The sequence below is a fragment of the Semicossyphus pulcher genome, unplaced genomic scaffold (genome assembly GCF_022749685.1).
Source record: "Semicossyphus pulcher isolate SPU_LCO1_2020_fin unplaced genomic scaffold, fSemPul1.0.p SCAF_4, whole genome shotgun sequence".
Lineage (NCBI taxonomy): Eukaryota > Metazoa > Chordata > Actinopteri > Labriformes > Labridae > Semicossyphus > Semicossyphus pulcher.
In genome coordinates this window covers 11,252,158-11,266,336 of record NW_027211715.1, presented here as the reverse complement: position 1 = coordinate 11,266,336, position 14,179 = coordinate 11,252,158, and the positions used below count along the sequence as shown (strand labels likewise).

Below are 14,179 nucleotides of genomic sequence, written 5' to 3'. Positions count from 1 at the left end.
TGTGGAAGCAAAACGTGCACAAGGTGTAAAGAAACAGCGCATGCTTCAAATACACACACACAGCGCTGTTCCACCCTGCCGGCTCTGCTGTTTACACTGACGCCATTTCGCCTCTGTTACGCCTTTGTTACTATCTCCGATGTCGGCTCAGAGGCGGAACGACTTCACCCCACTATTCCCCCTCTGTGCGTTCTACATACAAGAGGGAACGTAACAGAGGCGTAACAATCCTGCCTTGAACTGGCAGTGTATAAGAGGAAAGGTGGGTTGAGGCCTGTGTTAAAGGCAAACCCTTCCAACTATTTTGCTGATTTTTTTTTTTTCCGAGCTCCTGTGAGGAACTTTCGGTCTGTGTTGATTTTGGCGCCACCCGTGGACCTTTGCTGACCTTGTCCTGTACATGTATAACAACTGTTTTTCAACAAAAAATCTCATCCTGCTTTCTTTTAACATTCAAACATATCACTCGCTGTGAATCTTTGCCATGTAAAATATAGAAAAAAGGCTGATTTGGCAGCACTAAGTTCACCACCTCGTTTGACACTTAGCCCCCAGCTGTGGGTAAAAACACAAAACAGCTGGTTTGCAAACATTACAAGTAATAACGCAGAAGTTCTGTTTAGATAAGCTCTAGATTTGGGATTTAATGATATTTATATTTGTCTTTGTAAACTGTGTATTGTTTAAACAGTATATTACTATATTTAGACTATACATAAGTTTGGCTAATTGTCCCTGAAATCATGTATCTTTCTCACAAGTTAGTGTTTTTAACAGGGTACTGCAACTAAACACCAACATGGCTATATTTCATTTTCTCTTGAAGACAAAAGGCTCAAAAATACTTGTGCTGCTTTTCGCGGTCTGTTCTCCAGCAAATTCTTCAATGTCACCTCTGTCCTGAGATTTAAGAGGGGGCCGTGCAGCAGTCTTTTTTCTTACAGGACTGAGCCAAGAGAGAAAAGAGTGGGACCAGCAGAAGCTGGAGAGCTGATGAGTGGTGTGGGAGTTAGCCTGGCGTTGGTGAGGTGTTGATAAGCTCAAATATATGTTAACGATTGTTCATTTCTATCATAATATGGTTTATGTGGTTTATGTACCTATGTACGTGCCAGCTCAGTGTCCCAGTTCTTTTCCACAACCAGCATTTTAAAAGTGTGTCAGAAATTAGTCAATCTAATTTCATTCATAAATATTTCTGCCCATTTTTGCATTCTATGTATGTGTCCGGGCTGCACGGTGGAGCAGTGGTTAGCGCTGTCGCCTCTCAGCTAGAAGCTTCCTGGTTCTAGGTACTTTGGCTTCCTTCCACAGTCAAACCCGTGTTTGTTAGGTTTATTAGTGACTCTAACATCATAGGTATGAATGTGAACATGAAAGGTTGTCTGTCTCTATGCCCTGTGATTGACTGGCGACCTGTCCAGGGTGTCCCTTGCCTCTCGCCCAATGACAGCTGGGATCAGCTCCAGCCCCCCGCGACCCTGAACTTGATAAGCTGTATAGATAATGGATGAATGGATGTTTCTGTCCCATCAAGGGCACCTCTCTATTGGTGTTGTCCTGAAAATTGTAGTACCTGCTTCTTGGTCATTTCAGCTAAAATACATTTTTGGTGTAATTCTTTCAGTGATTTTCCATCTGTCTCTGAAAAGGAAGCATTTCACCTGGTTGTACATTTGTCAGCAGACACACTACTATTCTACAGCAGCTCACAGTTAAATCGTGCATTACATGCTCAACTGAACCCTGAAGCCCATTTTGATTTTAAGTATATTTTCTATTGTTTAAAGGCCAGTTCAGATCAATGATTCGCAACGCAACAAAACAGTTTTAGAATGTTGCAGAGAAAATTGCAGTGGTGTGAACTGGTTTGTTGTCTGAAGCTGTTGCATGGAGTTGCAGAAGATTTGACTTGTCAAATCTCCAAATGCAGTTTTAGAACTGAATGATGTACCTGTTTCACTTAAGCCATTCAGGGAACAGCACAAATTGGCATAGGCACCCTGTCTCTGGCGCTGCAGTAGCCAAAGACAGCTCCTCTCTTTCCAAACTCTCTGTCTTCGATGTTTATTAATCAGTGTTACAGCTGACATTGCGAGCATGTCACTGTCACTGTCATCCACTTCTTTTTATAACAACAACAGAAATCGAGCTAGATAATTCATGTAACTTGGGCCTAATTGAAACGTTATATTGTATCAACGCAGAAGTAGTGGGGTAGGTCAGTGACTCGTTGCTATGGAGACGGTCAGCTGTGTCTGTGTGCGTCGCGTTGTGTTGCGTCGCATTGCGTCGCTTTAATGTGAACGGCCCGGCTTTAGAACGTTTACGATCAGATGTCAAGGGATTCTTTTGGCAGTTGCATCCAGCCTTGTTTTGCGAATCATTGATCTGAACTGGCCTTAACACACAAAGATACATTTCTTGTGGGATTGGCTTTATTCAGTACCAAATCACAGGTAACCTACACTCAATAATGCACCTGAATGCATCCTGTGTGACAGCTGCTGTTTCTGCTCTGCCAGTGTGTCACTTTAAGTGACACAAAACACCTTTGCAGCTTAAGTAACACCTAGTGAAATTTAAAATGACATCTTTTAAAGACTGATTCAAAATGTAGCCAACTGGAAATATATATGCTTTCAATAAAGTTATGTGTGTTTGAATAAGTAGCCACACTAAATAAAACAATTTGCTTTGTTACTTGTGTGTCTTGCAGTGTGTTTCCCCCTGCTTGTGTTAAATCACAAATAGACTTTGTAAGTGTGGATGTAATGTTGGTGTTTGAATCATAATATCAGTCCTTGATTATTACTGTTGCTTTTGGAGTTTCTATCAGGGGTTATGTCAGCTATCAGGGCACGCCTGCCTCTGTCTCTATTCCTTTGACAACAGTGCCTCCCTGTGTTATTGCACATTAATTTACATGTGCGACCCCTGCAGCATTACAGGGGAACTGTGAGAGTAAGGACATCTGAAATGAACCTCTGTAACATATTGAGATTATACTACATAATCTATCAATAATAAATCTATCAAATTTAATTTATATAGCGCCAAATCTTTACCAAAATTATCTCAAGACACTTTACAAAAAGAGCAGGTCTTGACTGTACTCTTTTTATATTATTGAGAGAGCGCCAACATGACTCCACCAACATAATAACATAATAACAACAACAAAACATAATAATGCTGACATAATAAAGATTCTCTTTAATAGGATGATGCTATTTACATATTAACATAACTGATAAGTACATAATTTACTGTAATCAATGTGTAATAGTTTGCCTCAGCGAAGAGCTTCGTGTCATAGGTAACAATGTCCAGATTTTGCCTTGATCCAAATGAATTCCCCAACACCTTTCAATACCAGAAACCTACTGTGAAAACCAAAAATATTAATATATATATTTATATAATATATAATTTTATTATAAGGTAAATCCTTTTGACATTCTTAATAAAAGTGAATCATTTCTGTAAGTAGGAAAACTTTAAATTCACTGAGATGACATAGGCAAAATATTTTATTATTTTATTTTATTTTTTAATTATAACACTAACTTCTAGTGAAACTGACAATTAATTATAAGTTAACATGACTAATTATTTTTAGAGTGATTATAGAAGCTGCGCATTAGGCCATGTATCCCCAGAGAAACACATTTACAGTCAGTAGTAACAGGGCGTTAACATCACAGACTCTTCTCCACAGTGGCTCCTCCTGCAAGGAGTTCAGTTCACTGTTCTCAATCCCCAGAGTTATGGAGCCAGCACTCCCATCATTCAGACCACAGACCCACAGAGCAGCTTTCTGCCACCACGAGGAATCCTGTAAATTGTTCGAGTCAGTGTTGGAGTCAGAGTTCACTGCATCAGAGGTCACCTGGGGACCTGTGAGGTCTATCCGTGGCTCCTGGCTATATCTGGACCACCAGGTCAGCCTGTACAGCTAGACAGGAGGGGAGAAGAATACAAGATTTTTATAAAAAAAATAGATAAAAGAACATAATAAACTGAATTAATTATATGTTCCTTACATGTTCTTTAGGTATTGGGGCAGTGGCCAAGCTGACAGCAACAATGATGAGGCAGGTGAGCGCCAACAGGATGAGTGCAAAGTACAGGTAGTGGACATCAGTCAGGATAGCAGGACGATGATCCGTCTGACCACAGGAAGGAGGTACATAGGAAAACTCCAGAACCATACGAATCAGTCCCACCACTAGTCCACTCATCAGACCCCAGAATGCACCCTGGGAGACACACACACAAACACAAGTCTTCTGCTTACCATGATCTGCTCTGATCACATTACAGTATATCTCTATGAATCAATGACCATAACACAGTGACATCATGGGCACACCTATTCAGTCATGAGATGTATTGAAATAACTTGTACGAATACGAAAGCACAACACAACCTAGTACAACATTTACATCTCATAGAGTTGAGAGAAAGTCAAAAGGGGTGAAATCCTATACTGAACTATGAATCCACACCTATTGTGTCGGTAACTACAGTACGTTGGAAATTTTCTTATTCATCAACACACTACGCAATCAAACAAACTAAGTTACGGACTCAGAGGCTCCTTTGGAGGCTTTTGGGGAATAAAAAAGTTCATAGATGTAAAAAATGTATTTCCTTTGTGCAGGTAACAAGTAATGTTTTTCTCGTCATGGTTATGTTGCAGCGTAAGAGGTTTTGTGTTTGTGTGTGTGATACGTACCTGTTCGTTGGCACGTGGCCAGAAGATAGCCATTAGGAAGACTGCTGTGATTGGCGGAGCTAGAAAGCTGGTCACTGACTGGACGTAATCAAAGAGCTGTCCACTATTGGCTGTTTGGATGATTGGAATCCACAACAGACTAACACACACCAAAACCAGGATGAACACCCTGATAAATACACAAAAACCTTATAATGTCAGCTTTGGTTGAGGTCAAAAGTTATTTTCAGTATGTCTGAATTTATTACATATGGTAACTGAAAGAGAAAATAGTAGTTTGACAGGCTTTATGTGGAATTTGTAAAACTTGAAAATATTAGACCTTCAGGAACTTTTTTGAAGGTTGCCTGCATCCGAAAGAATATTTTATTTGTTCGGAAAATCTTAATCAAAGTCATTTAATTTCTACTGATTAAGACACTTAGGACATCCTTGCTCACCTTCTCCAAGGTCATTCTAAGAGATGTCAGTTACTCATAAAGCACAGCTTGTTTTTATTTTCATCAACCCAGTGAGACTGTATCCACAATTACATTTAATAAACCAGTTCAACTAAAAAGCTTTATCAAGAAAGGCACTTAGAATCACACCATGGCCAATTTGAGCACCCACATGTCTCACTCACAATATTATCTTTATTGTGCAATATATTATTATATTACTGTCATAAAAAAATCTTCATCATCACTCTTCTTACCTGAACCTGACTTACTGCTATGTATCGGTTAATCTTTACACCCCTACCTTCCAACAATCATGAGCTCCCTCTCGGTAGCTTTAGGCCTGGCTTTATGGTAGAGGTCCAGTGTAAACAGAGTTGAACTGCTGTTAAAAATGGAGGTAAGGGATGACATCAGAGCAGCCAACATTACTGCTAGCATCAAACCACGGAGACCTGTACAGGCAGAAGAAACAAAAAGATGGAATATATATGATGGTCATTAGAAAATATTTAGTAAATCATTTGGATGTGTAGGTAATAGTATCTGGGGTTCTACAAGTCTACTTACAATTATTAAATGATCAATTTACAAGAGAGATAAGCTGTAATAACACAGAAGCAAAACTACACACCACACACACTAGTGTGACTTCTAGCTTATAGACGGGCATTAGTAAGTGTGTGTGCGCATGTGCACACGCCTGCGCTTTTGTGACTCTTAGCGGTCAGGCTTCAGTAAAGAGTAAAGCAAAAAATTTGATTACTGTTAAACTAAATGTGGACCACTTTAATAGTCTGTATAATCATCATTGTAATTTCATGTGTCAGCTCCCCTCTGTCATCCACAGCAGATGTATTTTACAATTAGCTAACTCTGGAGCAACTGCAGTGTTCTAACTGCACTTAAATGCACCTCTTTGACTTCCTGTCATTTAGAGAGTGTGTGTGTGTGTGTGTGTGTGTGTGTGTGTGTGTGTGTGTGTGTGTGTGTGTGTGTGTGTGTGTAGGTGTGTGTGTGTGTGTGTGCGTGTGTTTGAATATGTGACTCACCCACAGGCATCAGCTCCACCACTAGTTTAGGGTAGGCAATGTTGGAGCAACCAACTGAAGCTCCACAAACTCTCTGACACACTGCTGGATCCACACAACCTACCTCGTCTACAAACACGCAGGCACACCACAGAGAACGTGACAAAAACAAAAACAAACGTAGTAAGTGCGCTGTTATCTTGGTTTTCTAACTAACCAACTAAGATACACAATGGTCTGATTATGATTTGCTCCTATTATGTGCTCTGACTCAAGAAATAATTCACAAAAGATACTTCTCTGATTATATTGCAGCCCAAAGAAAAGCTCATAAAGTTTTGCAACTGAGTGTAATTTGCCCTCTTCAAATTCAATTTCAAATGGTGGCTTTGTGCCAAGAGCACAATAGGCAGAACAATGGCAGTTGAATAAACAAGTGATATTCTTCTTAGAAATATCTGCTCACAAGTACTTCTGGCTTGAGGATGCCTTCACCTGGCTATAATCAATCACTGCTGCATGATCATTGTATGTCTGGTCATGACAACCCACATAATATGTTTGCATGTTTTATTGTATATGTGGGTTACATTATCTGTAACTTTTGTTTGAATCAAATCTATATCAGCACTCATGGAATGCCTCTTGCCCAATCAGATTACTTGGTCGGAACTAACTGTTGTATGAAATATAGTATATAATGATATAAACGACTTTCAGCTTGTTAAAGTCTAATGATAGATAAAAATAAAGAGATTATATCCAGCTCAAGTTAGGCAATATGAAAGAAAAAAAATTAATTTGACAGTACAGTCCAACATCGAGAGGCAGACAGACTGACCTGGAAACAGTGCCCGGCTGATCATGCCTGGCATGACAATGAAGAACATGGGTAGCAGTTTGAGGTAGCCACCCAACACACTGCCTGCTTTGGCATGAGACAAAGACTTGGCTGACAGTGACCTCTGGACTATAACCTGCACACACACAAACACAAAATCACACACAAGATAGAAAACTTCAGGTTGACCTGTCTGTTCTGATTGTATGAATACAAGTGTGCTGGTGGCAAACTCTTGTATTTGTAGCCCAGGTAGTCACGGATTCACATAAATTTCACATCCTGCAACTGATTTTCACCATCATCATCGTCATTGCGTCATCATCGTCATCGTCATCTTCATCATCAGCTATTGTCTTCATTCTTCAACTCATCCACTGTCTATACCTGTCTAACATCGTGAGAAAACAAGGATGGATGATCATCTGTCATTGACGGTTCCTTAGGAACTCAAACCAAATGTTAAGACGTCAGTATTATTATTTGGTCAGTCTATACATGCTGAAAAAAGGACAGGGGGGTTAATATCTATGAGAGAACAAAATGTATATTATTGTTAATTACCACAAATACCTTGGGTTATTTAACAATTGATAAAACATTCAGAAAGTTACTTTGTTTGAAAAAGAAAGTATTGTGCAAGTGCAAGTATTAACTACAGTGTTGAAACTGTTGAAGAAGGGGCAGAGGTTATACTCGCCAGTACAGTTAGAGTTAACTGCTAAAGCTACATTTAATTCTGATACACAGGCCTGTGCTAAATTGCTGTATGGTGCTGCTTAGAATTGCTGCTCTTGAACTACACTTCAATAATAGACACAGTTTACCCAATCTTTGAACAACAGTCTTCAAATAGGACTGAAAGTCTAGTAGCTCTCAGAGCTCTTGCCCACTATATTCCACAGAAAAGAGTTCAAAATATACGGGGCATTGAGGTGTCTAATGGCTCTTTCACACAGCCTGTGTGAGCAGCGCGTTGGTCACTGAACTGCTGCTGCTCGTAACGCCATGGTGTTCACATAGGCTGCGTGTCAGATGCAGCGCTGCTGAGGAGCTGTGAAAGTGATACTTGCCTCATAATGATACCCCAAACACTTTATTAAAGGTTCCACTTCTTGTCATTTGTACTCTTTTGACTACCGCTGTCAATGTCATCCTAAAATAATCCTCTGGCAAGAAGTTGCCTGCCATATACAACCTCTTTAAAGGGGGCCTGCATGTTGAGAAGGAGAAAGCTGAGACTGTGGTAAAAATCATCCAGGCAGAAAAACAGCTGACCAAATGAAAAAGGGAACAATTTGATTGTCTAAAGTATTAAAACACAAATAAAATTCTGTACTGAGGAGTCGTACAGCACTAGCCTATGTTATCCAGTCTGCTCATTTAACTTTTCATCAGAATAACTGTTTGTGCGGTCACAGGCAGGACCTGCAACAGAGACAGCAATGCCCACCGACCTATTCAAAATTCTATGGACATATTACATATAAGTAAAGGTAAAGTCACCTGATCTGCGCACCAGACCCAGGTAGCCAGCACAGTTAGGCCAAACACCAGACCTGGCCAGGGTAGATCTCCTGACACGGGGTCTCTGAACAAGCGGAAGGCATCACGTCGAGGAAGGTGGCATGTGCTGTTGGCAACCGTAACTGAAGGAACAGCTGACATGTAACGATCAACAAGGCCTTCATACCAGCCAACTCTGGAGAATGCTGGGGGAAAAACACAAACATGAGCGCCCACACACACACACACACACACACACACACACACATACACACACAAACTCTATCTCTTAACTATGACGGATCAATATCATGCTTGGTTTGACGAAAGTTCTTCCTTGGATTAATGTGTGAGAACATCATAAATAGTTATTTCTGTGTAACATTGACTAGGACATGTTTAATCAACTGTAGGCTACTGATAAAAGTCATCAGTTCTCATCAATCATCTCAAAACATAATAGTTTAAGTATGATGATTATCAAGTAAATGAAGAAATGAGCCAATTGTCTGAAAATCATTCAGCAGGCTGCAAACTTTTTTCTGTGTGTGTGCGTGTGTGTGTGTGTGTGTGTGTGTGTGTGTGTGTGTGTGTGTGTGTGTGTGCATGTTTGTGTGTGCGTGTGTGTGTGTGTGTGTGTGTGTGTGTGTGTGTGTGTGTGTGTGTGTGTGCATCCTACCGATGAACATTAGTGCAAAGGCTCCACCAACCATGATCACAGTCTGGAGTGCATCAGTGTAGATTACTGCTGCCAAACCACCTACACACATACACACACACATAGTTGGGCACATTCTGTGTATAACAATTCCTTTATAAATGTGCTACATTAACCAGAATTCAATAGGGAACTTGCATTGGACATTTGTTTAGAGAGGACATACAGTAAGTATCTATAATTCAAGATGGCCATTAGCCGAGTCATTTGTTTGTGTGTCTGCACGTGAGCTCTGAATACAGTTTTTTGTACGTTTTTTATAGTGATAACCAGCCAAAGCACATTTTGACATCCATCTCTCTGTCTCTCTCTCTATGTTACTATGCTCTCTCTGTATGTACACATGTATATATATCTTTCCATCTGTATACATTGATGTCATCTGTATGCATTCATGTTCCATAAGGAATAATGTAATGTGATTCCTTAAATCGTTACATTTTATTAAAGCTTCTAACAGGCTCAACATAAAAGATATGATAACATCTATTTTAATAGATCATCTCATCTCTTTCTCACAAACAAAAGACAGAAACAGGAGTGTATGATCTTTCCCAGAGCTGCTCTCAGTGTTTGTATTTATACTTAAAGCAACGTTGTTTGTTTCAGCTTCCTTGTGACAATATAAATGGTAAATGGACTGTACTTATATAGCGCTTTTCTAATCTTGCGACCACTCAAAGCTGCTTTTACACTATATGTCACATTCACCTATTCACACACACTTTCACACACTGATGACAAAGGCCGAAGTTCCAATCTCTAATCGGATCTATGCCAATTCAATGGCTATGCCACTGGAAGCAATTTGGGGTTCAGTGTCTTGCCCAAGGACACTTCAACATGTGACTTTAGCAGGCAGGGATCGAACAACCAACCTTCCGATTGAGAGACGACCGACCGACTCTACCACTGAGCCACAGCCGCCCCCAATGTGGCAGTATCTCTGTATACAAAAGGCTATTGTTCACATAGGTGGGTATTTGGGTGTATGGCTGACTCTGTTTATATTGTATTGTATCTTTATCATAGTGCAGTCTTATCTGCACTTTGCTGCTTAAATTCTGAGTATCAATGTGCTTTAGGTTTTCTATACAGCTCATTATCCTATACACATCATTGTTTACACATAACCTATTATGATCTGGTATGATCAGCATTTGGCGTGCCTGCGTGCCTGCGTGCCTGCGTGCCTGCGTGCTTGCTTGCTTGTGTTCATGCGTGCATGTGTTTACCTGCCACAGTGTAAACAGCAGTGATGACCAGCAGAATTGCAGTAGATAGATAGAGATCCCAGCCCCAAGACATCTGGATGAACAACGCCCCTGAAAAGATATCTGTCTGTGTAAAACACACAAAGACAAATGTTTCTACTGTGTCCTTGATTTGCACCTCATTTGTATGTAACCTTGGAAAAAAGACTCCAAATGTGCGTCTTACAGATATTTTTGTGAAGATGTAGAGGATGAGTGACAGAACAGACATGTATATGCGTATCCTCTGGCCTCCAAAGCGCTTGGCCAGGTACTCAGGCATGGTAACCACACCAGCAGAGATGTAGACGGGGATAAAGATCCATCCCAGAGCTACCAGGACCCACGCTGCCTTCACAAATATACACAGTTAGAGAAACACATTTTCAGTATTGTCTGTAGTTGAACTGTTTTTTATTGTGAGATGCACAAAGGACTGTCACACCTGCCTCAGTTCTGTTTTCCTCCCTAGTGTCTCTCCCTAATTTTTTATACACATTCTCTCTTCCCCTGACTCTCTTCATCTCTATAAAGCTTTGTAGTCATTACTTTCCCCCTCCTCCAGCTGTAAGTAATTGAGGCAGCTCTACCTCTAGCTCAGAGATGGAGCGGTTCATGCTTGACTAGTAGATTGCAGGAGCCGAGGATTGAACAAGACACTGAACCCCAAATTGCTCCAGAAGGCAGAGCAATTAGTTCCTGAAACACAGCCTGGCACTTTGCATAGCAGACTCTACCTCTGATCTGAAGACTAGAAAAGCACTATTTAAGTGCATTCCATTGACCACATACCATCTACAGGACTGACCATTCAGCACTGGTCTAATCAGTCAGACCCACCCCTGCATCATTGCTGTTGACATGAGAACATTGAGTCATACACCCATGTGGTCATTGGCTACTTTGGCAAATGTATAATTGACATTGTACCAAGGAATATGAAAAGCTTTCATGAATTGTCTGTGCCATGCTTAAGGAACAAACTTTTGCAAACAGCATAGGAACACCACAGTTTCCTTCAACTCAAGGATCTGGGGTCAAACACCCCACTGTGCATGTGAGTCCTTAATGTTCTGAGGGGCACACCCCACATGGTGAATGTGGGTAACAACACCACTTCCACTCCCATCCTCACATTGGAGAGCCCAAGACCTGCATTTGAGCCCCCTTCTGTACTCCCTGTAAATACATGACTGTGTAGCCACTTTAACTCCAACACCATCATGAGGTTTGCTGACGGTACAGCTGTGGTTGGTACGGTATAATCACAAATTCATGGCCAGCCTGAATGTAATTAGAAGACCCTCAAAATCTAAATAAATACTACCCCTGCACTGTTAGGAAAGCATTCTAACGGTGAACATCAGTGCCTGTTGGGAAACAACATAATTTACTGGATACAGAACAGCAGAGAGGCACTCAGGAAGAGATCTAGCATTAGGCCACTCTGATCCTAAATGAGGTCACTGCTTGAAGCTACCCCCTAAACACCCACCCTCCCACACACAGATATAATTATGATTTACCCAATTATAATTATTACCATAACTTTTAATTTGAACTTGTGTATGTCAATTAAATGAATTAACTAATGAAAACGTGATTTACGTATATGAATAATATAAGTAGTTTTTGTATAAAATATATATTGTGTGTCTCTCCAAAAATCTGACAAATACTTTCAGACCATGTTTCTTACATTCCATTCAAATCCCCCAACAGCGACGCCTCCAGCTGCTCCTGTTCCAGCTAGACCAATAAATAAACCACTGCCAACATTACTGGACATCAGAGAGGCTCCTATCTGTGAACACAAAATAAATACACAATTACAAGGACAGATTATATTTACTTTTAAAAAGCTGTGCTTTCTTATATCTTTAAATTGATTAAATTGAATGACAACAAAAAATGACAGAGGAGACGAAGAACAAACTTACATTGGTCACATAAGGTCACATACATAAGGTCAGTTACAATCTTGTAATATCCTTGGGCAAGAAACTGAACTCCAAATTGCTTCTGGTAGCATAGCATTTGTTGTGTGACTGTGGGTGTGAAGAAGTCATTGAAACTAGTGATACACTACATGCTTTTACAGGACATGTCACATTCACTCATTCACACTCACATACTAATGACAAAGTGCCAATCTCCAGTGAGATCTATGCCCACTCATACCCGATGGTTATGCCTTCGGGAGCAATTTGCGGTTTGGTGTTTTGCCCAAGGACACTTCAACATGTGACCATAGTAGTCAGGGATCGAACCAGCAAACTTCCGATTGAGAGACGACCGACTCTACCAGTGAGCCAAAGCTACCCCTGAGTCCTCATTCAAATGTGAGTTTGAGGTTTTAACAGTTATCAAGTAATTACATTATACATTATCAACGTATTATCCGTGATTTCAAGAAAAATAATGCATATTGTTATAATAAAATTGTTAATATGCAATTATTTTTATTGTGCAATTTTTAGTGCTTTAAGTTAGATGTGACCTACCAATTAAAAAATAAAAACAATCTAAAAGTGGTCCCAAAGTTCAAGAATAATCTTCCATGTTAAAACATTGCAATACTGATTGGCTCCTGACCAATGAAGAATGACCAATGACGTGTCAGAATAACTGTTCTGTAATGTAACAATAGGGAAGAGCAGCCAATTCAACATTGAGTACAAAACAGGAATAGAAAAAAGACAAAAGAATACAGTTTGCTGACACAACCATACAGCATATACTGTAGATAAAGGGCATTAACATTGAATTAAAAAACATTACCAGGACCAGTTTGGTACTCACAGGCAACCAGGTCATTGAACGGCCAGCCAAGAAGTAACCACCCACAGTGCTGCGATTGGCTCGTACTGATGACTACAGGACAAAGAGGTAAGAATGATCAGTACACTTAAAACAACGCTGGAATTTAATGTGGAATTAACATTACACATTTGCATCCAAAACAAAATCTACATCATCACTCTTTCCAGATTTAATCAGCTGTGATGCAAAGATGAATCAGTTCCTGGTGGCTTGGAAAGAAAGGGATGATCATAATAACAGTTATGTAATAAATAATAATAATACTTATTATTTATTGTTTAACCACAGATTAGCATAATTCATTTGAGCCTGTCAAGGACATATTAATTGCATTTAAGGTATCAAAAATTGTTATTAGTTAATTAGATATCTGAAATAGGTTTAAGTCATTTTTAAGACATTATGAAAAATAATGCTGAAGTTATGAGTGTAATATGACTTTATTGAACACCATGTCTTACCCAGATTCCAACCACCATGACGATGATAAAGTAGACAACAACCACAGCGATGTCAGCAGCCTCCACTCTGAGATTTGTGCCAGCAGGTGTGTCAGTAGTGAACACAGTGGTGCTGCTGTCTGCAGGTAGATTAAATAACGGCACATCAGTCCGGTGACATTTTTTTTTCACAGACACAAAAAAGGTACAAGTCCAATATCTTTAAAGTACACATTCAAACTGTCTTTCAACAAGTTGATGCCAAAAATTACATATGACTGCAAAGAGTTTACATTTCCAACAGTGTGATAAAGAAAGGTTGTGCATACAGCATATAAAGGTTAGGCGTAATGTAAATATTCTGACAGAGTTGAAAAGTATGATC

At 39.9% G+C, this 14,179-nt stretch overlaps 1 protein-coding gene across 1 annotated transcript; it reads right to left on the bottom strand.

Annotated features, from left to right (window-relative positions):
• Positions 1–3,193: 3,193 nt before the first annotated feature.
• slc5a9 (solute carrier family 5 member 9) lies at positions 3,194–13,895 on the bottom strand. Its single transcript, XM_069679385.1, has 13 exons — positions 13,816–13,895; positions 13,334–13,405; positions 12,231–12,335; positions 10,719–10,883; positions 10,514–10,619; positions 9,240–9,320; positions 8,561–8,766; positions 7,055–7,190; positions 6,235–6,342; positions 5,487–5,637; positions 4,743–4,911; positions 4,047–4,262; positions 3,194–3,958 (listed from the first exon to the last, which is right to left on the bottom strand). The coding sequence occupies exons 1-13, from the start codon at positions 13,831–13,833 to the stop codon at positions 3,644–3,646; spliced, it is 1,848 nt and encodes a 615-aa protein (XP_069535486.1). The 5' UTR covers positions 13,834–13,895; the 3' UTR covers positions 3,194–3,643.
• Between the last annotated feature and the right edge of the window lie 284 nt (positions 13,896–14,179).

Bases quoted from the DNA above. Each gene is read 5' to 3' on its own strand.
- slc5a9 (XM_069679385.1), bottom strand. The intron at 9,321-10,513 runs GTAAACACATGC...GTATGTGTGTAG, and splicing joins TGCTGTTTACACTGTGGCAG to GTGGTTTGGCAGCAGTAATC. The intron at 5,638-6,234 runs GTGAGTCACATA...CTGCCTGTACAG, and splicing joins GGTGGAGCTGATGCCTGTGG to GTCTCCGTGGTTTGATGCTA.